The 27943-nt window shown below is 45.2% G+C and overlaps 1 protein-coding gene across 1 annotated transcript in view; it reads left to right on the top strand.

Annotated features, from left to right (window-relative positions):
- Positions 1 to 27943, top strand: part of SFMBT2 (Scm like with four mbt domains 2) — a 193245-nt gene that overhangs the window by 86482 nt on the left and 78820 nt on the right. The window contains exons 5-7 of the mRNA XM_084636621.1: positions 4999 to 5087; positions 9653 to 9899; positions 17828 to 17925. Of these exons, the coding sequence (XP_084492747.1) occupies positions 4999 to 5087; positions 9653 to 9899; positions 17828 to 17925 (434 nt within the window). The remainder of the gene's footprint in view (positions 1 to 4998; positions 5088 to 9652; positions 9900 to 17827; positions 17926 to 27943) is intronic.

A 27943-nucleotide genomic window follows, 5' to 3' on the forward strand; every position in this document is an offset into this window, starting at 1 on the left:
TCAAATGCCATTAGAGAATGGGCTTTTAAAGAAGGCGCATAGGAGAGGAAAGAGCCAGTGTTGGGAGTCCTGAGTTCTGATCCTGTCTCTGTCACTCACTTTGACATGTCAGGGGCCAGATTTCTAAACGTCCTTCAGCACCTATCTGCCTCTTTAGACTCCTAAGTCTGCCATGGAGGCTTCACTGGCATTTTTCGAGCTGCTGATCAGCTGCCATCACCCCCATATGCTTGCTTTCCTGCCCATCAGCGCCTAGGGGCTTAAGAGTCAGTGGTCAAAGTGCTACCCCACGACAAATGCCCAAAGCATTGAGAAATGGGGCTCAGACCTAGAAACAGCGCTGACTCCCCTACCAGAACTTCTGCACAGCTAACCCAAAACTCATTAGTTAATAGCTCCTGTTGGCTTCAAAGGGCTTTGGATCAGGCCCCTTGGACAAAAGCAGCCTCTGGTTTTGGCTCTCCTCCTGGAGACCCTCTGGGCTTGATTTTTTTCCAGAGACGCTGATCACCCGTGGCTTTCATTGACTTCACTTGGAGTTGTGGGTGCTGAGCGCCTCTGGATATTAGGCTCACTTTGGGCACTCGAAGTGAATGCCCACATTCGGCACTTTGGTGCTTGATCTGTCTGCGCCTCGGTTTCCGGGTGGGTCATATGGGGAGAATAAACGTTTTCTGCCTCATGGGGGCGGGGAGAGGAGTCCTCAGGTAAATGTTCAGCCTGTGTCTGGGACATGTGAAATGCTGCACAGAAGGAATGCGATCCATGGTTAGAACAATACAGCATCCGGGGGTATTACCTCAGCTACCAAATACTGATCGGTGTATCGCTAATGGTAGAAATGCTACTGACTCCCATGCACTTGAAAACAAGTACTGATCTAGGGCCAGCTTGTGAATAGCCCTCGCACGACTATGCAGTAAGCTCCCTTCCTAGACTACCTTGCTAGACTTACCCAGATCTTCATGTGCTGTGTGGAGTGCAGTGGCTGAATTCCACTCACTCCCTTTAGCGAGCAAGGGGTCGGCGATTCAGTGGAGACATGGCTCCTCCTCCCCCAATGCTCTGGTGGCTGGGGAAGGGGAATAGGTTGCATCTTTGAAGGGCTGCAGTAAATCACTTCACCTTCAGAGCAAGAAGGAAGAAGAGGTTAGTCTGCAGGTGCTGCGGCCTACACAGAGTTGTGCATAAGGGCACAATCTCACCCATGGCTTTTGGGTCTCTGGTGGAATTATTTCATCTTTTGACACCTTTTAGGTCCAGTCCTGTTCCCACTAAAGTCAGCTGCAGCATTCGACTCACTTCAGTGGGAGCTAGATCAAGTCCTTGGTAGTTGGTCCTTACCTAGCACAGCAGCATCATTAGGTGTCTCAGAAATACTCAGATAAACAGACTAGACAGTTTCAGTTCCCACCAAATATCAGAATTTACTCCTACATTTAAGTCTGGCATAAAATTTCAGATTATGGAGCTATTTCGCTACTTTCTCAAGCCCCATAACTTCTGGAGAAATGAGCGCGACAGCAAATTAATGGCTCTGATTTGCAAGCGCTCAGAAGGTTTTGGATTCCCGTCAGTCTGGCTGTAGGCCAGCTAACAGCATTATCACTCCTATCAGTGAATTAACAGGTGACTTTCCCTTGTGTACAGAGCAGGGTAAAATGATGGGCTGGTATCTTATGGGGCTGCCTGAAGCTTTTGGTTCAGGAACGCTGCAGCCTAATCACAAAGAAGCAAATCCTTTTAGTTAAGGAAGGCCCAGAATGCAGCTGACTCAATGTGGTTTCCTCTGGGAAGGAGCAGGAAGTGGCAAACCTGTGTAAAAATTTACTTCTTGGTGGCCTTGAGGAATTGTGCTGCCTTTGTTGGTGAAAGCCTGTGAGCAAAGTCTGGGCCCAGTAATCTTCAAATCGGGGGTGGCCCAGCCCTTGTTCAAGACAAATGGCATAAATTATCTCCCAAGGTCCAGCCTTCACTTTGTGGGGAAGGTCAGGAAGAAGGTAGTGTCAGGCCAACTTCTGCAGCAGCTGTATTCTTTCCATTTGTTTGGAGCCTAGCCTGTCGGGCTTCCGAGCTGGATATGATATGGAAGCTGCCTTTGCCTTTGGGTAGTGGAAAGAAGTTGCACATTCATGCAGATAAAATTAAATCTATCAGCACCTTCAATACCCGTCATTATGCGTTGCTTTTGACTCTCCTGTGGAACTTGGCACCAACAGCCAGAATTGCTTTCAGGTGACTTTTGGGGGCTTGTCTACACTTGAAAGCTAATTTGAATTAATGTAGGGTGTGAACTTCAAGTACAATAACTATCCCTAAGTAACTTTATGTATGGACATTCCTATTTTAGAATAAGTGTGTCCACCCATGCATCAATTCCGGAATAGCGCTATGTGTAGACAAGCCTGCGGGCCTTCTCAGTGAGAGAGGATTCTGAGCTCCTCTGACTCCCATTCTGCCTTGTGGGCCGTGAGAATCAAAAAAAGAGGCAGATCGCAATGAACTCTGGCCACACCCTTTTCCTGCTCGTGACGTGCTCCCTGTGTCGGGACTGGGTGTTGGGGCACTGGAGCCTTTGTATGCTGGGGGCATTTCCCGGAGGGCACTTCTACCCTCTTAGGCTATGTCTACACTGCAATCCCAGGATGCGATTGCCGCTTGCAGAGACCTGTCTAAGCTCAGGTACTAGAGCGGTGAGGCCGTGGCCTCATGTGCTTCAGCACAGGCCAGCCCCACAAGTGATTTCCCAGGGTTCCAGGCGGGCTTGTACAGCTGCCGCTGAAGGCCGGGTTGCTGCAGCTTTGCTCTTCCGGTACCTAAGCTGGCTAGATAGCTGGCTGGGTATATCTCTGCGAGGTGCACTTGTACCCTGGGATTGCAGCAGAGACATACCCTTTAAGGTCCTTCTCTGCCACCGGAGCAGCATAAGGTGGCCGGAGTGTATGAGAAAATCAGTTCCCAAGTCGATGCTTTAAGTTCTGAGTTATTTCTCATAGTGGCTTTCTCATAGTGGCGTAGACGTACTGGGCACCCCCGGGCAAGTCACTAAAGGGTAAGAATGTCCCTACAGGGTCGGACCAAAGGTCCATCTAGCCCAGTGTCCTGTCTTCCGACAGTGGCCAGTGCCAGGTGCTCCAGAGGGAATGAACAGAACAGATAATCATCAAGTGAGCCATCCCCTGTAGCTTATTCCCAGCTTCTGGCAAAGAGAGGCTAGGGACACCATTCCTGCCCATCCTGGCTAATAGCCACTGATGGACCTGTCCTCCATGAATTTATCTAGTTCTTTTTTGAACCCTGTTATTGTACTTGTTTAAAAGGGCTTCGGCCTGGACTCCTCATCTCGAAGTGAAAATTGAGCCTGCAACATTTGCGCTTGCACTGTTGTGTCTGCACTTGACATACTGTACAAATCTGAATACTTGTCGCTCTAGCTACCCGACTGCAAGTGCAAACAGCCTTGTTAGAGATGCAAGCATTCAGATTTGCAGCCACCACATGTGTTGCAGGTACAAAAAAAAGCAGATAGAAGTTTTGCAGGTATATATTGCACCTTCAAAAGGGTAGGCACCCTGTCAGGAAACTTGGCATGCAACTGCTATCTGCCTCAGTTTCTCCAGGATTATACCAACCTCTCAGGTAGTGCCATCTAATTAATATTTACAAAGTGCTTAGAAAATCCAGTGTGGAAGGTGCTGTACAGAAATGCAAAAGAATATGATATGATTTCCAAGATTTACAATCAGGATTTTAAGCTTTCTTGGCTAATCTGAAAGTTTCTCAGACCGCAAACAAAAGGATTCCACATCAGTTAGGCCAGATCTTCCACTGGTGTAAGCTGGCATAGCTTCATTGACGTCAGTGGAGCTATGCCAGCCAACAGTCGCTGAGGATCTGACCCTGTGTTTTTAGCACTATATAGTTACTGCATGCCGCTAGGGGATGATGGTCTCTAAATCCTCTATCCAGTTGCTTGTTCTGAATGAAGCTTCCAATTTTCCTTTGACTATAATTTTTTTTCTTTTGCAGCTAACATTGCTATGTTTAGAAATATAACAGTATCTCTGTATATCAGTATATTATCTAACCCTTGTGTAAATTGGGTCTGAAAAAAAAAATCTGATCTCTAACTCCCAATTATAGGCAGGTGAAATTAGAATGTATCCTCAGAGCTCCTCAGTTGCAAAAACACAAGATTAATTACAGGAGGTTTTTTGTACTAAGACTGAGGCTTTCTGAGTTCCCGAAGGGGCTTGAGTGCCCAGTTTCCACTCCTTTTAAAAGGAATTGCGTATCTAAATCCCACAGATGGCTTTGTAAATTCCAGCTTAAATCTAACAAATTAGTTAATGCTAAATCCTAAGAAGATACAGGTGTGTGTTGTTTGGCTAGAAGATAGTGGATCAGATTTTATGAAGCAGAATAGAAGTACCTAGGAATTTGATTCAATCCTTCCTTAGCTTTTCACAAACATATTTATTCAGTAGCTAGTTAGTGATGTCCTAAGGGCTGCTTTGTCTGTTACCTGGGAAGAATGCGGTGTGGAGTTTCCATGTTACCGCCTTGTCAGTGGGTTGGATGTGATCATGGCTTTTGTCCTCTGGGGTGATTTATAAAACATTCAGAGATACCTTTTATAACAAGTGTGAGCCTAAGTGGTGAACATGAAGCTTGTGATTGGGAAGATGCCGCTGGTCATCCGCCTCCTCATCTGGTGTAAATCAATGTCCTTGACTTCCATGGAGCGACACCTACTTCCACCGGCTAAGGATATGACTCTGTGTGTGTGCGTGTGGACTCTTTGGGGCCTATTCTTTCATAGTGGAAACTGTATTTGCATCTAAAACTTTAAACTCTTGGCTCTGTTTTCTGTTGGATACAGCAAACACCCAGAGCTGATAAGCCCATGGCCATACTTGTCGTGACCATGGAAAGTGGCTCTATAATGTATGTGGCGTCCTCTGCAGTGCTAAATGTTTCTTTTATTTTTTCCCCCAGCAATCAAAGAGAAGTACACTGACTGGACGGCATTTCTTATACACGATCTGACAGGTTCCCGAACGGCACCTGCAAATTTACTGGAAGGCGTATGTATTAGATTGCAGTTTATATTTAATAACATGGCACAATGTTTGTATTATAGCAATGCTCAACATTAAAATATAGGGCTCTGTGCTTGCAGTGTCTGTGTATCCCCTTTGGGTGTGTCTGCACTGCGCTTGGGAGGTGTGATCCTGGCATAGGTAGATAGACTCTCACTAGCTCCATTTAAGTTAGCCCGCTAAAAATAGCTGTGTGGACATAGCAGCGGGGGCCGCGGCTTGGGCAACAAAAATGATTAGGGGACTGGAACACATGACTTATGAGGAGAGGCTGAGGGAACTGGGATGGTTTAGTCTACGGAAGAGAAGAATGAGGGGGGATTTGATAGCTGCTTTCAACTACCTGAAAGGGGGTTCCAAAGAGGATGGCTCTAGACTGTTCTCAGTGGTAGCAGATGACAGAACAAGGAGTAATGGTCTCAAGTTGCAGTGGGGGAGATTTAGGTTGGATATTAGGAAAAACTTTTTCACTAGGAGGGTGGTGAAACACTGGAATGCGTTACCTAGGGAGGTGGTGGAATCTCCTTCCTTAGAAGTTTTTAAGGTCAGGCTTGAAAAGCCCTGGCTGGGATGATTTAGTTGGGGATTGGTCCTGCTTTGAGCAGGGGGTTGGACTAGATGACCTCCTGAGGTCCCTTCCAACCCTGATATTCTATGATTCTATGATAGGGGTAACCACCTCAGTTTGGACCCGGGGGCCAGGTGGGCATGGTCTTGGGCTGCTAGCTTGAGCCGCCGCTCCTGCCGTAACATCCACACTGCTAGTTTTAGCGCACTAACTTAAGGAGAGCTAGCGTGAGTCTGTCTACCCATGCTAGGATCACACCTCCCAGCTACAGTGTAGACATAACCTAATGGGGCTGATCCAGTGCCCATTGAGGTCAAAGGTGTCTTCCTACTGGAACCCTATAGGAGGGAGTTCATATCACCTGTAGGCGCAAGTAAGAGATACAGGAAGCCCCAAAGGCAGAAGAATCTACGTCTCTTCACTGTGGAGTTTGAGGGAGGGGCTTGAGGGGGTCTGCCCCATGGAGTACAGCGCTACAGGTCTCTCCAGCCAGCCGGGTGTTAGGGTGTCGGGCCAGCAGACAAGTGGGGGTGGAGATTCGCTGGATCCACTGATCAGTCCATAGGCCGATGCTAGACAAAGCTGTGGGGTGGCTCTGCCCATGTAGGGAGAATTCATTTTCCCTCTGACCCCCTGGATCTCCCCAGCGCAAAGTCCAGTCACTCTGGGGACAGGATTTGGCGATTAGTGCACGAAAGCTCTGCTGGCAACAGGGAGTCTCTCTGTTTTGCTCAGGTGAGATGAGGGGACGTGTAAAAACACAGCCAGCTGGTTGAAGCTCGAGGCACCGAGCATGTTTGCAAGGTGAACGACATCCATGCCAAACTCACCCCGTGTCAGGCTTACTTAAAAGTGCCAATCCCAAACCAGGTTCGTGGCAAGATGCGCTAAGGCGCACAGTCCCCGTCGGGTAAATCTTGGCCCCATTTATGGTTTCATCCTGAAACTGTGTGAAATTGGCAGCTTCCCTGTCAGGACTCTCAGTGCTCTCGTCTGAATGCTTCCTTGGGGTTTTGGCAGAATGATTTTCCTGCAGGCGCAATCGCTTACAGTAACAATTGGTGCGATAAGAGATGCCTGCAATATGTATGGTAGCACCGCCTAGTGGTTCAGACATATACAGAACAGGCTTGCAGGATCTGCAGTGCTGGGATATTCCCTGAGGAGATTGGTCTTCTGCCCTGCCTTGGATGGATTCAGAGTAGTAAACGTGTGGTTTACAGCTGTGTAAACACTTATTTACCTTTCAAATGCAGATGCATTTCAAGACACTCCTCGCTTTGATCGTTTTGTTTCTGCCCACTCATGCAAGTCACACACACACACACACACTCGTTTTTAACGACTGTGGGTACTTCACTAGTTAGCCACAGGGTAGGCTTAGTAGAATATCACCAGGGTTTTTCAGTCCACAAGGCCAAAAATCCTAAACATTCAAAGAAACAGGGCATGGCTACAGTGGTGCAACTGTAAGCTCTATAATGTAGCTGCTCTTAGCTGGAGAGAGCTCTCCCAGCGGCTTATCTACTCCAGCCCCTGTGGGCGGTAGAAGCTCAGCGCTGTCCACACTGGCACTTACGTTGGTGTAATTTATGCCACTCAGGGGGTCATTTAGTCACACCCCTACACAACCTAAGTTATGTCGACATAAGGTGTAGTGTAGACATAGCATCACGGCAGATGGATCCACAGTCACTTTCATGCTCCCAGCTAGACTATGCAGAGAGCCTAAGGGCTTGATGCCCATCTCACCCTGGTGCAATTCCAAACCAGTGTGAATGGGATCAGAATAAGCCCCTATTGTGGGCTCTACCCTACCTCCTTTGATGTTGGTAGAAGAAACAGGCAGGCAACAAGGGCAGAAGTGTGGAGGGAGGAAACAGCAGCTTGGATAGAAACAATTTGCAATCTTGTATTTAATGGTGTTCTGCTCTGTTATGTGTGAGGTATGTGGGTAATACAGGACATCATGCTGAGTTTGTAACCCACTGGTAAATAGAATTACTGTTAATCAGCACTGCAGATCATTGTTATCATTGCATATTGATTTAACAAGGTAATTTTCTGTATGGAGCTGTTCATAAAAGGGTTCTTGCTGTACTCCCAAAATTAATACTCAATACAATCCAAATATTAATGTTAGCATTCTGCTCTCATGGATAAGTGACAACTGATTGTTTGGCTTAGCTTCTAGCATGCAGATCAGAGAAGCAATATTACCTTTATAATGGCCAGACATCTATTATAATAAATTAAGTCATTACAGTGTTACTATATCCTTTGATGTTAAAGAATGTTTTATTGCACTGAAGCAACTGTATGGAAGAAAAATCACATTAAATCAGAATTCCATGATGTTGTTATATTTAGAAACAGCATTTTGCCATGACATGATCCTTTGAGATTGTATGGATGCATTTAATAAATTCAATAAGAAAGTTGCTAATACTATAAGCAAATGTATTGCACTGAGATGTGTCAACTATTCACAGAGCTGGTTGAAAATGTTCATGTTACACAATTTCAAACTTATTTTTTACAATATTAAAAATAAATGGGAACAAATTCCAAAAGAAATATTGTGATTCCAACCCTCCTCTCCATTTTGTTGATCAACTCTAATGCTGGCTGAAGTTTGAATTTCAAATTTTTGCAAATTTTTGGAATGGGGAAAAAAGGGACATTTTTTTTTTCAAATACTGGCTTCCCCCCCTTTTTTTTTATTCCAACCAGCCCTAGTATGAACCATTTGCAAAGTCTTTTAGAAATCCCTATAAAAGCTATTGGTATTTACTGTCTGTTTCCTTCAACAGGCTTGGTACACAAACAGCTAACAGTTTAGGCCCTGATCCTTCAAACACTTACGCACGTGCTTAATTTCATTGCTGTGGGACTGCTTGCAGAAACAGGGTTGCCAACTCTTGGAATTTTATCGTGAATCTAACGATTTTTTTAGTGTGTTTCTTAAAGCCCCAACTCCTGGAATCAAGAGATTTGTGCATGAGAATATTAGCTTTCATTTAAAAAAAAAAAAAGTATGTTTCTAGCCCTCATGAATTTCATAGAAAAGCTTGAAAATGTGAGTCAAGTGCACTCTAAAGGCTCAGAAACCCGAAGGGAAATAAAAAGAATCCACAATTTATTATTTTTGGGGCGCGGACCCCACTCGTGATTTTTATTCCAATTGCATGATTTTTTTTTTTTTTTAGAGCCTGACTCATGGTTTTGAGTGCTTGAGGTTGGCGGTGCTACAGTGGTAAAGCTGAGCCTGTGCATAAATGTTTGCAGGATTGGGGCCTTAGAAGGTACTCGGTGTGTAAGGAAATACACCTTGTCATTGGGACCTCTTGTTTCACTTTACAGAATCAGCTATGAGGGCCTGATCCAGAAATCCGCTGTCTTTTAGCTCCTGATCTCATGCATTTTGAAGTCAATGGGTGTCTTCCATGGACTTAGTGGCCTTCAAATTCCCCCAATCTTGCCCCCATTGAGATCAGTGGGAGGTTTGCCACTGGCATCAGTGGGAGCAGGATCAAGTCCGTGGTGAATGAGAGCTCTGTGCACAGGGGGCTTTCAGGATCGTGCTCTGAGTAGCATGCCTTCTAGGTTAATTTCAGGGCCCAGTCCTGTGACGGGATATAGACCCTAAACACCACTTAAAGTCAGAGGGGGTGAAATCCCCTAGCAGGACTGGGCCTTGAGTCCTTAGGAAGAATCCTACTAGGTGGATTCCAAAGAATCCTAAAAGGTCCAACTGCAATTTTATTTTTTTGTTGGTTGAGAAATTAGCACAACTGTTGTTTTCTGTTTTCTTCTGAATTTGCACTTGGAAGCCGTTGGGTAAAAGAGAAGGAGAACAGACTGTTTGCTGATAGCTTGGATGATGGTGTGAAAAACAAAAATAATCTTCTGCTGTCGTCTGTTTCCTTGAGACGTCTTCAAATAAAATTTAAAATAAGGAGTTTTGCTTCTATTCAAACAGCCTCTGCGAGGAAAAAACCCTGTAGACCTCATTACAGTTGATTCCTTAATAGAGCTGCAGGATTCCCAGAACCCTTTTCAGTACTGGATAGTTAGTGTGGTTGAAAATGTTGGAGGAAGATTACGCCTTCGCTATGTGGGATTGGAGGAGACTGAATCCTATGACCAGTGGTTGTTTTACTTGGATTGCAGACTTCGACCAGTCGGTTGGTGTCAAGAGAATAAATACAGAATGGACCCACCTGCAGGTAAAATGGCTTGTTAAAAATATGCTCTCATCGTTTACATTTGAAACCTGTTTGTTTGTTTACTGAGAATGCTGTGGGGTCTGCTGTCCATTTCTTCTAGTTTATCAGTCAGGGTTTTTTGACCACTAGTTACTCAGTTTAAACCTATTAGGCTGGTGGATTTGGTTAAGGGCGAAGGGCATGTGGATGGTTTTGTGGCTCAGACTCTGACTTAGGTGACCTAGGTTCAATTCCCCGCTCTACCATAGATTTTCTATATAATCTAAGGGCAAAACCCTTTACTGCTCTGCCCCTCATCTATGAAATGGGGATAAAGTGGCTTCCTGTGGGCTTTATGGCAAGCTGGGGCACGGTAGAGTCAGCTCTTGTTTGCAGTGCAAGAAATTGTAGTGTAGACCAGCTCTTTGTCTAAGTTGGCTATGATAGGTTATAAGTTCTTCAGGGCATCTGAAGAAGTGGGTTTTTTTACCCACGAAAGCTTATGCCCAAATAAATCTGTTAGTCTTTAAGGTGCCACCGGACACCTCGTTGTTTTTCAGGGCAGTGACTGTCTGTTACTATGTTTGTACAGTCCCTACTACAGTAGGGACCTGATCACTGACTGGAGCTTCTAAGCACTATTGTAATAATAACAATAATATAATGAAAGTCTCCTGAGAAATGTGTTTTGGGACATAATGTCTCATTCTGGTGTAAACCAGAAATAATTCCAGTGAAGTTAATGGCACTGCTGCAATGTAAAATTGGAGTGAAAAGGCGGAAAACCAGACCCATAGTGTAGTGGCTTTGTATAAGTAAGTAACTGAGTGGTGCCCTCTAATGGCTAGACTCCCAGAAAGGGTAAGGGACCTACTACTGCTGCTGGCTAAGGGAGCTCTCTTTTAGTGCAGATGGTAGAAGCCTGACTTTTTAGAGTTGCAAGTCCATGATTATACTTTCCAGTTCCCCTAAAGCATGTGCAGTTTTTATACCAATTGTGTCCGTTGTTGCTGTGTTAGAGTAGGACCAAATTTGACTTCAGGGGACATGCCTGAGGGATGAATTTTCCCCGCAAAGTTGGGCTGCACTGGACAAATCTTGTCAGTTTCGTTTTGAAGGAAATCTTTTTTCGATGCTTTTCCTCTTGGCTGAGAGTTACTTTCATGTGCACCCCGAGAGCTGCCCCGAGTTACGGATTCAGTCGAAGGCGACAACTCAGAACAAAACTCAGCCAATGGCACACTTTGCATGGCATCGCAAAGTCAGCGCGTTTGCAGCGTTATGCTTTCTACCCCAAGTCACAAAGCAGCCTGCAGGTTTACATGCAGCTTGACTCAGCATCGTCGAAACGTTTACCTCAACTCCAGTTATGGCTTGTAGTGAGATCCCAGAGCAGGCAAAATTCCCCCTGAGGAGTAAGGATGATTTCTGAGTTAAGGCACAGGAGATGTGGCTTCTACCCCTAACTCTTCCTTTGTCCCGGGGGACAGGTCACTTAACCTCTCCGGGCTTCAGTTGTCCCATGTGTAATAGAAGGAGTCTTTCTGTTGATTTCAATAAATGTGGAGTGTGGGAGAGTGGGGATTATCCCTGTGAAGGTATTTTTAATGCTGCTTTCCTTCTGTGTTGCAAATCATTAGAGCAGTTACCAGGGTGAACACATTAATGCAGGTCAGTGTTACAAATTTTTGTCAGCATAGCTATGTTGGTCAGAGATATGAAACCCCCTCCTCCCCCCCAGCTGACATAGCTATGCCAGAAACTACCAGCGTCCCCACCATGTAAATGTAGCTGTACTGACAGAAGAGTGCTACCATGGGGGGTAGGCAGGGGAATATTGCTATGCCAACAGAAAAACTCCTTCTGTCAGCATATGCTGCACCTCTACGAGGGGGGTCTGCTTGGATAGCTGTGTCAGCAGAGCTGGTGTCGTGTAGACTAGCCTTGTGTTGTGTAGTAGTCTGTGGGTCACAAAACCCCACCTTTTCATTGCTCGTCTCTGACGACTTGCTGGCCAACTTAATTCTCCGTAAACACAACGTAGGGACTGTTGTGGTTACCTCTGTCCTTTCTGCTTTTTTCTTCCATTCTCATATTTGTTTGTCTCGTTCCTTGTCTTTCCTTTGTTCTGGGCTCCTTTTAGTGTCTGTTTTTTTTCTTTTTCTTTTCTCTAACTTAGTTATTTGGCTTTCTTTCACTGTTCTTATTCTCTCTCTCTCTCTCTCTCTCATTTTCCTGCTCTCTTTCCTTCTCGCCTTGCTCTTTGCTTTCTCCCCATCGTCCCCCCACTGTTACGTGGGCGACTGACACACTAGTGTAAATCTGAAATGACCATTGAAGCCAGCAAGCCAGCTCTTCATTATAGCATCCAGTGGCTTCAATGGAGGTACGTTGCGTCACACCAGCTAAGCTTCTGTTCCAGTGGAGTTACACCAGGGTAACACTGGTGTGAGAGGAGAATCAAAGCCCTTGCTTCTGTCCCTATCTCTCTGTCCAGCTCTTTCCTGATTAGTTCCCTCCTAATCCCTACTATTCCCCAGTTGTTTTGCCAGCTGTCATGCTCTCCACTCTATGGACAAGCCAAATGGCAATGTGAAACTGATTAGGCTTCTAGTCTTATAATTGTGGACCAGCCCCTTAGAGGTCCCTGATCTTATGTTGTTTGCTCTGCTTCTGGAGCAGAGCAGAGACAAAGGTGCTGGTAGACCCACTTCATACTCAGTACAGTTTGTTGGCCACTCGATGTCCAGCTTAGAAACAAAGGATTACAAGACTCATTAGAGATATTGTATTGTTACTAAATAGACACCATTAATCTGGGAGAGAAAAATGGAGGCTGCAACAAATTGAATATAATTTCCAGTAAGTAATTCCTTATGTGGCAGCATAATTTCCTTTTACGCGTGTTAAATTATTTCCTAGATTGGAGATAAATGCCTGCAGATTGTGCACACAACATTTGATTTCGTACTTGCTGAGCATCGGCGTTCAGCTGAGAAGAAAGTCAGTTGTATGCGGGCGAGTATTTCCTAAGGATCCCTGCCAAGCAATGGCCATGTGGGCAGCCATCCGCCACTCAGTGAGTGGAGACTTTGGGCCACAGACAAAACTTGAAACATTCAGGCTGAAATTCCACCAGGGGCAGAGAGGGCCAGCAGAAAGTCTGTGTGTCACTCACTAGTGAGTGTGTGTTACTGATTTCTATCTCTTATGAGCCACAGAATATAGGAGTCTTCTACAGCTCCTGCTTTTGCTGAAACTGTAGTAACTGATGCTTTTAGCTTTGGCGGCTCCCAATTCAGTTCTCTTTGCAGTGGTCAAGATGGCAGCCATCAGGTATGGGCCACTTAAGTCCCAATTAGAGCTCTCTATGCAGTGATGAATGTCACCCACTGTGTGCAGGGCATGTGAATTTTTCCAAGGTGCCAGGTTCCTAGGAGTTAGTGTACCTATGGCGTACGCCCAGAGCTCCTTTCCTCAGGATCTTCTAAGAGATTTCTCTCCTCATCGGGCTGTGGTCCTGAAGAGACCATCTCCTCTACTGCATCCCTTAGGCAGTTCAGCAAAGCCCATGGCAAGCCCAGGAAGGCAGTTAACTAATGTGAAGAATGTAGTGAAGGTGCAGATGGGCTGAAGCGAGGATCTTCTTGGGAGATTGTGCCAGAGCCAAATCAGTGCCAGGGCGTTTCCCCTCATGTTCCTCTCAGCGGTCCCTTTACTGTCATTATGGGACTCCTAGTTTTATTCCCTGGTTCCTTCCCACAGGCTTCCATCTGTCCTTGCTCTTTACACCCTCTGGGTGTGTTGGATGTAGGCACCCCCAACTATCTTAGCCAACCTATGCGTATCCTTTCTGATCCTGTGAGGTGCCTGCCACCCTTATCTCCCCATGAGAAGTGAGGGTGCCTGTCACCTCACAGGATCAGGTCCTCAAGCCCAGGTCCTCAGCTGGTGTAAATCAACGTCTCGCCATTGTGATCAGTCCCTCCAGGCTATCAACTTCATTTCCCTATGTGAATATGCCGTGTTTTTTCTAAGTTGAATATCGGTCATGTTTTTTCTAAGTTGAATATCAGTTGAATATCACTCCAGCTTGGGTGGCTATTTCAGAGGTGGGCTGGCTGTTTATTACATTGCGTTTCAGGAGTGAGAGTCTGTACTGTGCTTCTTAGAGGTGCAATGCACAACTCGCATCCCAGGGGGAGGTGGGCAAAGGTGACTTTACGCCACCTTTGTGCCCTCCCAAGCCTGGGCTGCCCTGGATCTGGAGAAGGCCCCAGCGTAACTTTGGATAGCCTTGGGGACCTGTTTAAGTGATGGCTGCCAGCACAGTGTTTCTCAGAATCCAGGTAGGCCTACCCCCAAACGCTCCTCGTACCCCCTTCCCTGGCATGACCTCTGTGCCAAAGCTTGCAAGGGTGTCCTCAGAAGGTGGCCCTTACGGCTGTCTGTCACAGTGCCGGCACTAGGATAAAATCCTTCCCCAGCTAGAATCAGGAGTTTGAGGGTCCCCTTAAGCCCCTTTATCTGGCACAAAGGAGCTGGAATGGGACGAGGCTCTGACCCCGGATGAGTTTGGATTCCTGGGACCAGATGCTCAGCTGATGTAAATTGGCACAGCGCCATTGAAATGATACCAGCTCGAAATCTGGCCCCAAATTTTGATTTGACAGATTTGCCTCATTTCATGCGAACTTCTAGTTAAAGATGAATCGGCAGACATTTTAATGTCTTATTTCTTGTTGTCCGAAACACAAATTGACACGGCACACTTTGTTCAATTGTCTGCAACACTATCACTTAAAGAAAATGCTTTATGCTCTTTTAACACTGCAATTTAGTGTCCATAAACTTGCCAACATAACCTAACTGCCTATATCTAATGAAATGCGTTCATAATATCGCTTGCTGGTTATTGCGACTGGTAGATGCGCCTTTATCTTTTGAGGCTCGTTGATTATGCCCCAAAAATTGCAACTGATTTTCACGTACTCAGGTGCAAGAATAATAAATGCCTCTCGCCTACTCTTGCTCCTAGCTCCATTGCAGACACTGTAGGGAACATAAAACATTGCAGGCCATTAGTAAATTTATAAAACACAATAAGAAGCTAAGGAAACACCAGGGGTCAGATCCTCAGCTGATGTAATGTTGTAGCTCTTACACCAGCGAGGTTCTGGCCCAATAAATCTGTGTCTGCAGTGTTGCCAACCCCAAGTGTTTAAAAATTAGAATCCGCCTCCCCAAAATCAAAAGATTTGCTTAAAACCCTTGAGATTTAAAAAAACAATCGTAACGGTTGGGTTCTTTTGTATTTGTTTTCTGATTTTTGAGCCTTTAGGGTTCCCTTTCAAGCTTTTCTCAGCAGCTATGGGAGCCAGAAATTCCTTTTCTCTCCCCCGCCCCCTTAAATTCCCACGTAATCAGATGCCTCCAGGATGGGGGTCTGTAAGGAAAGAAATATCATAAGCTTCAAAATAAGATTGAGATGGTAACAGTGTTGTGTACTGTGTGCCGGTCTCTGATTGCAAACTGTGTATCCCTCAAGATTAAGAGCACTGATTTAGGGATCCAGAAATTCAGCGCTCAGTGGCTGCTGGCCGTAGGGAAGGCTGATCCCTATGCCAAGTGGGAAATCTCCCACTTCCCTGGGCCAGAGGCTGCTGAATTGGGTAGTGAGCTGGCAGCTGTCTTTCGCAGATCAGCTGGAGGAGGGGCAGGGAGAATCATCTTAGCCTGAGCTTAACAAACAGAAAATAAAATGAGATGGCTGGGAAAGAATAACGGACGGGGGTGGCCGGACAGTGACCAAGCAGGGAGAAGCCCAGAGAGCCTTCCTTTTCACAAACACCCCCCAGACCAGAGCCCAGACCCCTTGGCGTCCTTGCACTCTCCCAGCAACTCCGCTTCAGAGAAGCATTCGTTCCCCGCTGGCTCTGCGTCAGTGGGTGGGTGGGGAAGGGCTGAAGGCCCCGAGGTTCAGTGATGCTGCACCACAAGAGGCAAGAGGCTCTAAGTCTCTCTCCTGCACATGGCGTATCTTCCTGGGGCTGACCATGATCCAGCCCCGAATCTTCAAGGGGCTGTTCCTGAAAGGTGTCAGCTGCCTCTCATGTGCTGGGAATCGAGTGCAGGGGAGAGACTAAAGGAGACTCTCTATTCTTTGCACAGCATGACCTAGGGGCAGGTCAGAATCACAGCCCAGGCAGGATGCTACCAGCAGACCAGGAAGCAGCCTGTGTGGGGCTGCTGTGTATTCCCCCAGCCCTACCTACTCATGAGTGGGTGGAATGGGGCAGGGAGTGGGCAGAGCCATGGCTTCACTCCCCTCAGTGTACCAGCTCTTCCAGGGAAGTATGCTGCACCAGAGATAGGCTTGGAGCAGGGTGAGACCTGGAGGCAGATTGTGACTGTCTGAGACAGCACATTGCCCCTTGCTTGACTGAATCCTGTGTGTGTGAATATATCTTACCTATGTGAGCATTCCCCTTGGCAACAGGGCTGTTCATGCTAGGTGGTAGGACTGGGTCATTTTATTAACGCACCCGAGAGTGAGCTGTGCTTCCGAAAGGAAAGGAACACCTGCCATAACAGGCGCACCGAGTAACAATCACTTAAAAAGTGCTCTTGGTACAGAGGACTCTGGCCGCAATCTGTACTCTAAACAGAGGATCAAAATGTGGTTTCTCACTGAAATCCAGACAGGCAAGGAATTAAAAATATAGCCCTAAAGGGTTATGTCCCTCTAAGTGCACTTAAATTCATATGCATACCCTTGATGTCTGTCTGAAGTTGGATAGTTTGATATAGTGGATGTATAAATACATCCACTTCCAGTGAGTGATTTCTGCAAATCCTGTTTTGATAAGGTCTTAAATCTGCTGAGATCAGAGCATAACATTCCCTTGTAGCTTCAATGCTAGGTGAAAACTGTGCTTGCCAATTCCTTCTTTTTTTTTTTCTTCTCTGCTTCAGAATTGTAAGATGCTGCCGTAAATCTTTGCGGCTGTTATAAGCACAGAATTTCAAATGAAAATTGAGCCAAATACGGCACTGGTGTAAAAACTAGACTGACACCACTGGAATTGCACTCCCTAGTTTATTCCCTGTCTGGATTCAGGCCTATTCTGGTCATTTCCATTTTAATAATTGTTGCACTCTATCTGTCTATCTCGTAACTTTAAGAGCTTGAGATGAATGTTCTGCAATAACTTGTGTGCTGGATCACAATATGTTTCCTAGAACAGAAGTACAGCCAATATAAAATTCTCCATCACTTGTATTGTCCCTACAGTAGATGATTCATAGGCATTTTACTGGAATGAATCACTAAAGGATTTGGTAATATAACTAATGATATTAAATCTATTTAAAGAAGCCGCTGTAGAATGACTGTACTTCAGTTGTGAATACTATTTGTTGGGTTGCTCTTGTACTCTGATTGTTATATTGACAAGTATGTCTATGTACAGAGCTGGTTGCAAATTTTTATTGTTTTGTTTTGTTTTAAACAAAAAGTGCTTTTTCAACTAACAATGAGGGCAGTGTTTATGAGAACATTTCCCATTTTTTTGTCCAAATGTTTCAGCTTTTGGTTGTAAACCCCCAAACAGCAAAAATATCAGTTTTTGGCAGCCAAACATAAAACAAGTTCAGTTTTGGTTTTCAAAAACAAAATTCAAGTTTTGGCTTTTTGACAAAAACCTGAAAAATGTTCATTTTTTTGCTTTGGTTTGTTTTTCTTCAGGAAATAAAGTACGTTACTCCCTGGCTCTGTGTGTTAATAGAGTCATTCTTCTTTGCTGGTTTTATCAGAACTACATAGTACGGGGTACACACTGCATTGTTGGTTTTACTGGGATTGTACCATTACATGGTGTATGAGATTAACATGCTACAGGAGTGTTTGATCCTTAAACAATTATGTGATTTTTTTGTTGTTGTTTTAGAAATCTATTCTCTGAAGAATATATCTGAGTGGAAATGCGCTCTGGAAAAATCCCTTAATGATGCAGCAAAATTTCCTCTTCCAATGGAAGTATTCAAGGTAAAAGAGATCCATTTATTCTTTAATTACAGAGCCACCAATGAATAAATACATCAAGGAGTGAATAGCATCTTGTGTTTAACTCTGCTAGGAGAGCGATGCTCTAGTAGGTCATGCTGCAAAAAAGTCACACGTGAGATTGTTGCATAAGCTGAAATAAAAGGGTTTTGTTGTTCTGCAGATTTTCCATTTGGAAAATTGACTCCTTACAGTCAAAAATTATTATAGGAGTAGGGCGTGCTTGGCATTGTTTTCTCCCACATCATTTTTTAAAGCACGTTGCTATGTAAGGCCTGTGCAAAAGACAACACTTATGTTCCACTTCTGTCTTCAAAGTAGGGTTTAAGTGGGATTTAAGAACATAGGAATTGCCAGACTGGATCAGACCCAAGGTCCATCTAGTCCAGTATCCGGTCTCCAGCACCAAAGGAAGGTGGAGGAACCCTGCAGTCTGTCTCCCACCCCCACTTATCTCATCTTGGTCTACAATAGTCAGAGATTGGTTTCAGCCCCAAAGCACAAGATTTAAAATCCCTTACAAAAATTTTGTTGTCAGTGATTATGATGACTCTGGATAGTCTTGATTTTGCCATATAAATATCCAGTCTCTTAAATCCCTGGCCTCAGGTACTTCCTGTGGCAGTGAGTTCCAGTTTTTATCAGTTTTGAATTTCCCACCTTTTACTTTAATAGAAGATCCCATTCTTGTTGTGTAATGAAACAGGGAGAACAGAAGCGCCCTGTCTACCTTCTCTAGACCATTCATAACTGTATATAATTTTACCATGTCCCCTCTTATCCGTTGTCTGGGCGAACTGTCCCAGTCTGTCAGCCTCTCTTCACAGGAACCTAGGATCATTCTTGTCACTTGTCTCTGAACTCCTTCCAGTTCTGCAATATCATGTTTTAGTTGGGTTGACCAGTAGGGCTCACGGTACGACCAGGGGTTCAAAGTCCTTGTATTGGCCCTCTGCACTGGGGTAGATTTCACCCTACTGTTGGTAAAATCCTTTCAGAAACTTTGTTCTTCTATTGTGTTTATCCCAAGCAGCAATGGTCTCAAGGTGCAGTGGGGGAGGTCTAGGTTAGATATTAGGAAACACTATTTCACTAGGCGGGATGGGTTCCTTAGGGAGGTAGTGGAATCTCCATCCTTAGAGGTTAATGCCCGGCTTGACAAAGCCCTGGCTGGGATGATTAGTTGGGGATTGGTCCTGCTTTGAGCAGGGGGTTGGACTAGATGACCTCCTGAGGTCCCTTCCAACCCTGATATTCTATGATTCTAAATTGCACATTCCAGGTTCAATCCGGCTCCCAGAGAAGTCAATGGAGAAATCCCATTGATTTTAATGAGAGCGAGATCAGACCATGCAGGGGCGATTAATAGCCGGCCATACATGTCGTGCAAAGAATATTTTGTGCTCACCCTCTCTTGAGTCAGCATTAATTTTTTTGGTGATCTAAACTGGTGCCACTAGTGCCATTATTGTAATACTCTGGATTTCAAGAGTATCTTCCATCTGAAGACCAAAAGGTACGTCACAAACACTGAGGGAAGCATTGTTAGTTCCATTGCTCAGATAGAAGGATTGGAACATAGAGATAAAATGCTGTTTTAAGTCTGTGGAAGAGGTATGCTGGTGATAGGTGCAATCAGAAGGCCTGAAAGTTATAGGCTAGAGAGTCCAGATGGTCGTACTGCCATATCTGTGCCATGACCACCCAGTCCCTCTCTCCTCATTTTGCCTTCCTTCAGCTGATAACATACTGGTTTGAGTGAATTTTGTCAGACTGTCTCATGGAGCCTGTTAGCAGCTGTGCACTGCATCTCCTAGCAAATCTGCTGCATCCCTTCCTTCATCATTGCATATTCCCCTGCTTCCCCCTCTCCTATTCGCCAACATTTTAAATATAGGTTTCGTCATTACTCTCTGTGGGGGTGAAATTCACCACTGTGCAGCGAGTCAGTACAAGACCAGTGCACCACTCACTTCCTACTGCGTCCCCAAAATAGGGGTTACATGGGTGCTAAGCAATTAAAGATGGGTGGCGCCTGCCCCTTGCACTGGGATGACTTTTACTCTGTTGGTGATGTTAGGAAGAACTTTCTACATATAAGGGTAGTTAAGGACTGGAATAAGCTTCCCAGAGAGGTTGTGGAATCCCCATCACTGGAGGTTTTTAAAAACAAGTTGGACAAACACCTGTCAGGGATGATCTAGGTTTACTTTGTCCTGCCTCAGCGCAGAGGGCTGGACTAGATGACCTGTTAAGGTCCCTTCCAGTCTTCATTTGTATAATTCTGTGCCCTTTAAGGAATCCCTGGTTTATATTTTATTTATTTGCTAGGAAAGACAGCCACTTTGTGCTTTTCTGCTGACAATAACACCTAGTTCTTATATAGCACTTTTCATCGGTAGATCTCCAGGTACTTTACAAAGGAGCACAGTATAATTATCCCCATTTTACAGATCAGAGACTGAGGCAGTGAGAGGGGATGTGACTTGCCAAAGATGTCACAGCAGGCCAGTGACAGAGCCAGGAATAGAAGCCAGCTCTTGTGAGTCCAAGGCTCTACCCACTAGACCACACCGCCTGCTCAATCTCCCATCCTTTATTTTCACTTTCCAGAGACAGCTGCAGCCAACTCCCCAGGAAGTGTTCAGGGCTCTGTGGTCCAACTAAGAAGCACTATAATTAGAACAATTTTATTCAAAACTCTTTGGGTGAAATCCACATCTGGCCAATGGCTAATACAACACCAGTGCTCATTGAAGTCCCATTTATGCCCTATTTTGAGACTATAACCAGGACTTCAGGGGTGCATAGGCCTCACGTTGCCTGTCTGCACAAAGGTGATGTCCAGTCACTGTGCCAATATTACTAATGGTTCTGACTATACACTTTTTGTTTCATTTAACTGTCTGAAGGTCAAAACATGGTGGTGCTAGGGTTAGACCACAAAGATGTGATGCTGATACTTAATTTCTATTCCTGATCATATTCCATGTATGAAAGAGTGCAGAATATTCCTGGCAAGGCACAAAAAAAACTTTATTGAATTTACTCCGTCTGGCTGTTGGATCCTCTCTTCTCAGCATACAAACTTATGTCTGCTTACTTTCATTATGGCATCAGGACTGTGTTTTTAGATTCAGTAAGTCCCACTTTTGAAGTGCCTTGTGGTGGGAGATTGCTGGGATGCAGAGCAGTGCAAAGCACAGTGAATTGACTAAGATGAGCATTGCTTTGGGACTGAACACAAAGAAGGGCAAAAACCACAGGTGCGTTTTGTTTCATCAAACCAAACCCAGGGTAAGGTGTAGGTCAGCCCTGTCTTCTCTAAGCCCCTGATTCTGGGCATCAGTGGTGCGGGGGTTGGATAAATATTTCTGCTCCAGGCCCATTTCTCGTTTCAGTTGCAAATAAGTGAAGCACAGGGTGGTTTTTGTTTTTCTTTGAAAATGCCACCGTCAGTCAGGCATCTGCTTTGCAAAACCAGAGAGACTCATGTCTGGGTCTCATTTTATGTCAGTCTCCAAAACTGGGGGTGAGAAGAGGCAACATTTGATTGTAAGGGGCCAGGTCAGAGTAGCTCTGTTGAAGTCACTTACGTCAGTGAAGTTACTCCACTGATGACTAGCTGATGATCTGGCCTAAGGTTCTGATGTGGGTCCATTTCTGCTTCTGTGAGAGTCAATTGCAGAACTCCCATTGATTTCAGGAGGAGCAGTATTTTGAAGCCTATCTTCATTCTTTCTTTTCTATTATTTTCCTTTGGTTTTATTTTATTACTATTATTTTAAAATAATGTCTGAAATCCTGGCCCCTCTGAAATCAATGGGGAGTTTTTCCATTCAGGTCAGTGGAGCTGGGATTTCATAACACCTGGGCATGAGGACAAGATGAATCTGGCTGACAAAAGCTTGCGTTTCATTTACTCAGCCAATAGGTCCAGAACTCCTTCATTCAAAACACACCAAGCCTGATCCTCCTCTCCTACATTGCTTTTACACTGGCATAACTCCATTGGCGTTACTCCTGATTTACACCAGCGTAAGGATGAGGAGGATCAGGCCCATTGTCTAAATGTCTGGTACAAGAATCTTTTAATTAAGCAATAAGACCGCAGAGTTTGCATGGTTTGAGAATGTCCTGCTGCTGGTGAGGACTTGGGCATGAACTAAAAAAAGCCTGCAGCTGCCCCAGCTGATGATGTGTGCATCTGCTCCTGTGAGCTAAGCAGTGTCTGACTTGGCTGCTCCTTAGATAAGAGACCTCAAGGAAAACCTTAGATACTCAAAAATGTGGTGGTGGTGATCCAGAAGGTGTCGTTCTTCACTGAAAGTCGGAGGAGAACTAATTCCTCCCCACGGTGCAACAGGGCTCCGTGGTGCTATAGCTGTCAGCTGTTAAATGAGCTGTAAAATAGAGATCTTGCTATTGTTAAAGATCCGGGGGCATTTCTGCAAAAGTGGAAGTGACTGCTCTGGTGTACTTGGTAAATTGTGGTTTGGGTAATTATATTCCATCAACTCTGATCCAGCAAAGCACTTAAGCATGTCTTTAACTTTAAGCACACGGGTAATCCAGTTGAAGTCAATGCATAAAGTTAAGGATATGCTCAAGTGCTTTGCAGGGTTGGGGTCTAAATTACTTTTTCAGTTTTCGTTGTGCACATGTGGGCGGTGGGTAAACGACTCGTTGGGGGAGGCTAGCCTCGGCTCCTCCCCCTCTGCCCCTCCCCTTCCACTCCCACCTCGCCTGCTGGAGCCCAGAGCACCCCCACAGTGGCTGCTGGCCCCCCAGCCCCAGGGCGCCAGAGGTCTCCCAGCCCTGGAGCACCGGGCGGGCAGCTTGGTCCCAGCGCCCCTATGCAGTGTTTTATCCACTAGGAAACACTGCTTCTCTACTACAAATAGGGTGCAAAATATTACCCTTTCCTATCTGGTGATGTTTTACATGCGTCTTGTACTGTCATTTGGCACAGATGTTGCGTATGGTTTGTAAAATGCTATGGGATCCTTTGGGAGGAAACGGATATAACTGCCAGGGAATATTCTGAGTATTTTACTACTAAACGTAGTGCTTGGCAAGCCAAGCCTAGAACAGGCTGTATGAAGAAATATTTTGCAAAAAAAGCTTTAATAACGTTTTCACTACAGTACGTTCCTCTTTTTACTGTAGGAAAATATACTGATCCTTTAGAAAACCAACACCCCCGAAACAGATGAAAATGTCAAAGAAGGATGGGATTTTCAAAATTGCCTGTGTGAATTACCCAAAACTGGCTTGAGTGCAAGGCTCGTGCTCCTAAATCTCTTGGGCATCTTTGAAAAGCCACCCTACAGTTTTTACAGGCAGTGTGTTTAGTGAGATCAAGCATAGACAGGGACTTGGCCACTTTGCCTTTAACTTGGATTGTTGTCTTTGGTATGTCATCTACAGTTAGACTGCAGAGACCGGTGACTGTCATGCTGAGCAGTATCGTCTCATTGTTTTCTCGTACTCCCCATCTGCCTGTCTGTATCCATCTGTGGTCTCTTGTGTTATACTTTGATTGTAAGCTCCTTGGGGCAGGCACTGTCTTTTTATTCTCTGGGTGTACACCCCCAGCACAGTGGAGGCTTGGTCCATGACTAGAGCTCCTAGACACTGCGCTAATACAAATAATAATAAATAATCTGACCCCTTTGTACCTCAGAGTCTCCATGTGTAACTTGGGGCAAGAGCACCAGTATTGTTCTTTCCTCATTTGTGCTTGCTGACCGCTCAGCCTGCAAATTGTCTGAGTACCTGTCTGAAGAGGAGATTCCGGTTGGTAGCTGGCTCTTTAATCTAGCAGACAAAGACACAACAAGATCCAACAGCTGGAAGCTGAAGCTAGACAAATTCAGACAAGAAACAAGTCACACGTTACTAACAGTGATGCGAATTAGCCACTGAAATGTTTTGCCGAGGGATATGTTGGGTTCTCCATCACTTGAAGTCTTTGGGGCAGATCCCTCCCTGCTGGTGTACAGTTTATACCAATGTAGGATCTGCCCCCTTTTTATCAAGACCGGATGTATTTTAAAAGGAGATGCATTAGCTCAACTGGAAGTTACTGGCTTTAACGCAGGAATTACTGGGTGAAATTCTACCATCTGTGTTATGCAGGAAGTCAAGCTAGTTGATCATAAAGGTACGGTCCCTTCTGGCCTTAAAATCTATGAATTTTTGAGTGCTAAAAATGAAGCCCCTTTTAAAAATCACATCCAATCTGTATAGTTTGGTTAAAACGATGGATGAGCATCAGATGCAAAGCACTAGAAGCATTTAAACATGGAGGAGAGAGAGATTATTTAGGTTGGAGCAGGCTGCTGGAATTAATTTATTTAAAACTTTTAAATGATTTGGATTCATCAAATTATACCCATAGCTGGACCACAGTAACTGGATGATCTTATTCCTGCTCCCTTTGGGCTTCTATCCCCATACCTTCCAATGGTTGGTTACACTCACTTGCTCCATGTTAGATTGGCAGTTCTCTGGGGCAGGTACCACCGCTTCTATGTGTTTGTGCGGCATCTAGCACAGTGGGTCCCTGATTCTGACTGTGGTCTTCGGACGCTACCACTGTCCCAGCAATGGTAATAATCAATACCTTGGGTAATGGGATGAACTTTTAAGAAAGGATCATTTAGGATTCTCCTAAGGCCAGGAGTGGAAGCACCACCCCTTATGATGAGAGCTGGGTGAAAAAATTCAAAATCTGGGATTTCAGTGACACCTTTAGTTAGAATTTAAATGTTTTTAAAGTGGGGGAATATTATTTTTAACCCCCCCCTTTCCCCCTCCCCCAGTTTTATGGCATTTTTCTTCCAAAAAAGGTGCAAAATTATCCCAATATTTTTCATGATAATTTCAATTTGGTTTTTTGACCAGCTCTTCTTGAGAAGTTGAAAAGTAAGCGAGACCCAGCTTAGGGTCTGGAGGGGGACAATCCTGGATGGAAGCAGGGGATGGACTAGATGACCTTAATAGGTTTTTCCTTCTCAGACTCCCATAATAGCACGGCATGTGCTGCTGCCGCTGGTTAAAGCGGACGTGCTTTGGTTTAACTTGGAAGCCGAACTTGCATGTAAGCATTTCCCTGCTCCCCGAGCGCTGATTGCGTGGCTGGCGTTTGCGATGCATGCTGTGCTTTAATAACCTGCTCGTCGCCATTTTGCTGCAGCCTGCCAGGGTTTTTATACTCCATCTGTTCCTTCGCATCCATAACTCTCATCAGCCTTCTGGTGGGATCCTTAACTTTCTGACTGCTATTTGCATGGCTGCTAGACGCTGTGCATAGACTCACCCTGCTAATCCCTTACATTTGATCCGCTTCTGTCTCAGCTCCTTAAATCTCGTTACCTTTGTATGTAATATGGCTAGGGCCTTACCAAATTCACGGTCCATTTTGGTCAATTTCACGGCCATGGGATTTTTAAAAAGGTAGATTTCATGATTTCAGTGATTTAAATCTGAAATTTCACGGTGTTGTAATTGTAAAATTACCAAAAGGACTTGTGGGGGGGGGGTCGCAAGATTATTGTCGGGGGGGTTTGCGGTACGGCGACCCTTACTTCTGCGCGGCTGCTGGCGGTGGCTCTGCCTTCAGAGCTGGGCGGCTGGAGAGCGGTGGCTGCTGGCCGGGAGCCCAGCTCTGAAGGCAGAGCCACCGCCAGCAGCGCAGAAGTAAAGATGGCCGGGTTTGGTGTTGCCACCCTGACTTCTGCGCTGCTGCCTGTAGAGCTGGGCTCTCAGTCAGCGGCTGCTGCTCTCCAGCTGCCCAGCTCTGAAGGCCGCAGCTCAGAGGTAAGGGTGGCAGGGTACGGCATTTCCACCCTTACTTCTGCACTGCTGCTGGCAGGGCGCTGCCTTCAGAGCCGGGCGCCCGGCCAACAGCTGCCGCTCTCTGGCTGCCCAGCTCTGAAGGCAGCAGTGCAGAAGTAAGGTGGCAATACCGTGACCCCCCTAAAATAACCTTACGACCCCTCTGCAACTCCCTTTTGGGTCAGGACCCCCAATTTGAGAAACATTGGTCTCCTCCGTGAAATCTGTATAGTATAGGGTAAAAGCACACACAAGACCAGGTGGCCATGAATTTTGTAGGGCCCTAAATATGGCTAATCACACTATCTTAAAGTGCCTTATCAACTTACAACCCTTCACCCCTTCCAGGAGCAAGGTTGGCTTTGTAGCTAAGGCACTGGACTGTGACTCAAGAGATTTGGATTTCAGTTCCTGCATCTGCTGTAGGCTTCTTGTGGAACCTTGGACAAGTCTCTTAACCTCTCTATGGCTCAGTTCTTACAGATGGGGATAATAACACGTCCCTACCTAAGTGCATTAATATTTGTGAGGCACTCAGATGCCGTGGGGATGAGAGCCATGTAAGTACCTAGACAGATAAAATGCAGCCACCTCTGGGATGCCCTGTGGCTTTGTACAGCAGCGCCACACAACAGTCCAGGGTAAGCAATGAAGAAAAATACAAGTGAAATTCTGGAGGGAATTCATGTATGGCAGAACATAACTTCCTGACTTGGAGTGAGATTCTGCATGATGACTGCACATATAGTCTATCCCACCCTCCCCTGGTTTTGCTTTTTAACACACACCCTTTTCTTTTACTAATGAACATCAGTGGTGGCTCAGCCAGCCAGAGGTTAATGAGGTGGAGTGGCCTAATGTACTGCTGATAGAACTGGGCCCGGGGAAATGCCAGCGTTCAGTCTCTGACACTGACTTGCTGTATGTCATTGGCCATGTCACTAGTGCACATGTTTTCTGACTGGGATGTTTAACAGTGTGCACCTAGAACCAGATTCTTCTCTCAGTTACAGTGGTGTAAATTTGGAGTAAAGCTATTGACTTTAGTGGAATTACTCTGATTTATGAGATAAATGAGAGCAGAATCTGGCCCTTAACTATAGATGTAGTCATCTAAATAAGGGACTAGATTGCTAATGATGCTGAACACCCACAGCTCCCATTGACATTAGTGGGCCTCTTCTGACCTTACTTACTCTGCTGTATCCCATTAACTTCAGCAGAGTTACTCCTGATTTACACCTTTAGAGGTGAGGGGAGAATTGGCTCAAATGAGTCGCTGTGAGTGCTCAGTACATTTTAAAAGTCCAGCTACTTAAAAGTCCAGATACCTAAATATGGATTTGGGGGCCTCATTTTAGACACTCTAGTTAAAAAAATTTGGCAGGAATTTCTGTGCATCTCAACTTTCCCATCTGTAAAGTGGGGATAATACATATTACATAGCGAGGATTCATTAGTGAATGGCTGCAAAGAGATTGGGTTGGCTGGAGGTTCCTAACCCTCTACTTTTGCTTGAAGGCAGTAACAGGTACGTAGGTGAGTGTCTTTTTAACTCTTGCTCTGCTTTCTACGTTTCCACCATCCAGAAGAATCTTAGAACCTGGGAGTGAGGGAATATTTGCCTGGATGCATTTTATGCCATCTGCATCAGGCAGAGGGATAAAGCAAAGGTGTTCTGTATTTAAGAGTTAGAATGGCTACTCTGCAATGTGGCTGTTTCTATGGTAACTATTTTTTTATTGAACAGGGGAGGCCTAAAATATCGAAGACTAAATTTGGCCCTCAGATGTAGCCATAAGGTTCCACGGATTTTGAGTCACACATCAGAGGGCAGAATTGGGTTCAGACAGCTTAACAGTTACTTCTGCTGGGGAGGGGGGTCATAATATCTCAAATAATTTCCCCCTCCCACACTAAATTTTAGTTTCTTCCCAGCACTGCCTGTCAAACCAGCAAGCCCCAGCTTCTGCTGTCTCTTTTCCCTTGTGTGTGTCCACACGGAAATCTCTCCACATTTAGAAAAGGACGTTGAATTGCAAACAAGCCCAATTCATGTGGAAATAAAGCAGAGGTCTGCATTTGGGAGGGCTCTTTTTTGTCAATTAAAAAGAAAGGCATGATTCCTGTGGAGACAGCTTAGAGATCCTTCTTATCA

This window comes from Lepidochelys olivacea (assembly GCF_965140295.1).
Source record: "Lepidochelys olivacea isolate rLepOli2 genome assembly, chromosome: 1".
Lineage (NCBI taxonomy): Eukaryota > Metazoa > Chordata > Testudines > Cheloniidae > Lepidochelys > Lepidochelys olivacea.